The sequence below is a fragment of the Cariama cristata genome, unplaced genomic scaffold (assembly GCF_000690535.1).
Source record: "Cariama cristata isolate BGI_N322 unplaced genomic scaffold, ASM69053v1 scaffold41980, whole genome shotgun sequence".
Lineage (NCBI taxonomy): Eukaryota > Metazoa > Chordata > Aves > Cariamiformes > Cariamidae > Cariama > Cariama cristata.
Window position 1 is genome coordinate 10,526 of NW_009597104.1, and position 2,670 is coordinate 13,195.

Consider the following 2,670-nt stretch of genomic DNA (forward strand, 5'->3'; position numbering starts at 1 on the left):
GGGGCTTCCTGGAGCCCCTCTGCTGCCCTCCCACGCCTGCAACCGGGGGCTCTGCATGGAAGGGCTGGGCAGCCTCCTGGCAGGGCTGCTGGGCACCCTGGGGGGCACGGCCGCCAGCATCGCCAACACCTGCACCACCGGCCTCACGCAGGTATGCCCGGGGTGAGGGGGAGGAAGATCGGCAAGGGATGGGGAGGCAATGGAGCAGGAGGTGTGGGGGACCTGTAGCACTCAGACTGTTACTGAGCCAGCAGTGGGAAAGGCAGGCCTGTATGGCAGGATGGAGGGGACAGAGTTGGGGGTGATGCTCCCCATCCTCAGTTTCCCATCCTTCCTTCTGCCAGGCTGGCTCTCGCTTCTCAGTGCAAGTAAGCGCGCTGACGTGCATGGTGCTGGGCATGTCCCCGAGGATGGCAGGGCTCCTTACCCGCATCCCGCTGGCAGTTCATGGTGAGTGCCCTGCCCTTCCCCTCCAGTGCGGTGCCCACAGCCTGCCTGGCACTGCCTGACTCCTGCCCCTCACAGGAGGGGTGCTCTGTGTCACCTACGCTGTGGCCGTGGGCATGGGGATCTCCTACTTCCAGTATGCGGACATCGATTCGGGGAGGAACATCTTCATCGTTGGCTTTACCATGTTCATGGCGCTGCTGGTGCCACGGTGGTTCGGCGTGGCTCCGGCTCACCTGGCCACAGGTAGCGGGGACATTCCCCAGGCAAGGCAAAGCCTCCAGCCGTGTGGCATGATGACCACGCATCTCTGATGTCGTGGGAGGCTGGCTCAGCTCACGGCAGCAGGCAGCTACCTCTACAGTCCCTGGATCTGCCATGGCATCTCCTGCCCATTTCTTACTGCAGGCTGGGTGCCCCTGGACCTCCTCTTCATCTCCCTGCTCATGGTGCCTGTCTTCTTAACTGGCTTCTTGTCATTTTTCCTGGAGAACACAGTCTCAGGTGAGGGGCTGCTCTAGGTGCTCTACATGAGCCCCTTCTTTGAGGGCTGGATCTGGCCATGGGACTGTCCCCAAACTACTGTCTCTGCCTCCAGGCAGTCCCGCCAGGAGTCCCGGGGCTGGTGTGGGCTGGGAGGCTGTAGCTGGAGGAAGGGGCTCCCATCTCACTGCCTGCCACCCTGCTTGCAGGAACCCTGGAGGAGCGAGGGCTGCTCTTGGAGCTGGTGCCACAGAAAGCTGGGGCAGGCAATCACCACCCCCATGGTGAGAGGGACGAAGCCAGCCAGGCATATGGGCTCCCCACCGGGCTGAGGAGGCTGCTGCCATCCTTCTGCAAAGCCTTCCCCTGCTGCTTCCTCTGCCCAGAGAATGAGGAAGAAGAGGAGGAGGGTAGTTGTGCCACCGAGGAGGGGGCTGCTGCCCCCGGGGAAGGGACTCACCTGCTCCCAAAACCCGGCTCTGGGGAGTCGCAGACAGCCAGGAGGCTGAGCGAGGTGGATATGCCCACATGGCACACTGTGGCCTGACCACACGGCGAGGGGACACTTCATGGGGGACCGGGGCTGTGCCCCTAAGGCAGCTTGTGAGCTACTTTCCTCCTCGTTTCTGAAGCCTGTATGGACTGAAGCGACCTGCACTTCCACACTCCCAGCATGAACCTCATTTCCCTGCTTAAGAGTGAGCTATAAAAACCTTCAACCAACTTTGCACTTTCCAGGGGTTTCCTTTCCAGGCAGCATTTGCCTGGGAGATGCAAGCCCACCCTCCCCTAGTACCATAAAGACTGTGACCATGGAGGGCATGGCCACCTGGTGCCACCACAGCTGGGGATGTGGATGTCCCTAAAGCTCCCCATCACTCTGTGGATGTGGCTGGGGAAGGGCTCAGTGCTTTGGCCAGCCCCAAAGGATTGTTGCCCTGCTGGCACTGTGCTCAGGAAGGGCTGGCTCTTTACCTCCTCCCTGCCCTGTCCCAGCTGTGACTGTGTCCCCTTGATGCCCATGGCACCAGGTGTATACTAATGCAGGATGCCCCAGGCTGGGGGTGCAGGTCAGTTCCCCCAAACAGTGAATCCCTTCACCTGCAGTGGGTTGGTCTCAGCAGCTCTCACCACTGAACTGCCCCCTCTGTATTGCTCTTGTTGCTAAACCAGCCAGCAGCAGATTTCTCCAGGGAAGGAAAACATTGCCTTTGACCTTCCTGATTAAGTTCGGTGCCTGGGTTCTTTCCCTGCTGCTGGCTGTTTATACCAACTGCAGCAGAGTCTGCACCAGCCCTACTTGCTGCTCCAGCATTTGCAGCAGTTCAGAGTCCGCAGCAGGGACCTGCACTCCCCATGCTGCCTCCACCAGTCTGAACTGGCCTGCAAAAGCCCAGCAGTGGGGCAGGAAAGACTGGGGCTTTACAGCCCTTGGGTGCTGCAAGCTGACTCCGGGTGCAAGCTCGAAGGAAGGATGGATTTGGGCTGGGATGATGATGGATCTGGTCCACAGGAGTGATGTGCTCAGGGTGGATCACAGCTCCAGGTTCTGGCTGCCCCTTCCACCTGGTCCTGAGGAGCCCCCTGATGCCCAGGAACACCCAAAGGTGGCTGCAGGGTGGGAGGGAGGTGGTGTCACTGTGCGTGTAGGTCCTTGGGGTGAGCCCCCTTTCCCCAGCTGCCTGTGAGCCCTGCAACTGGGCCCTGTGCACCCAGTGGGCACGGGGGTGTAACGCACAG

General features: G+C 60.9%; 1 protein-coding gene across 1 annotated transcript in view; it reads left to right on the plus strand.

The window, feature by feature from the left end:
- The window catches only part of SLC23A3 (solute carrier family 23, member 3), a 4,470-nt gene extending 2,993 nt beyond the window's left edge, over positions 1 to 1,477 (plus strand). Inside the window, 5 exon segments of the mRNA XM_009708651.1 lie at positions 1 to 151; positions 345 to 450; positions 526 to 693; positions 856 to 951; positions 1,140 to 1,477. The exon segment at positions 1 to 151 is cut by the window's left edge and continues 12 nt beyond it. Of these exon segments, the coding sequence (XP_009706953.1) occupies positions 1 to 151; positions 345 to 450; positions 526 to 693; positions 856 to 951; positions 1,140 to 1,477 (859 nt within the window).
- Positions 1,478 to 2,670: the final 1,193 nt, after the last annotated feature.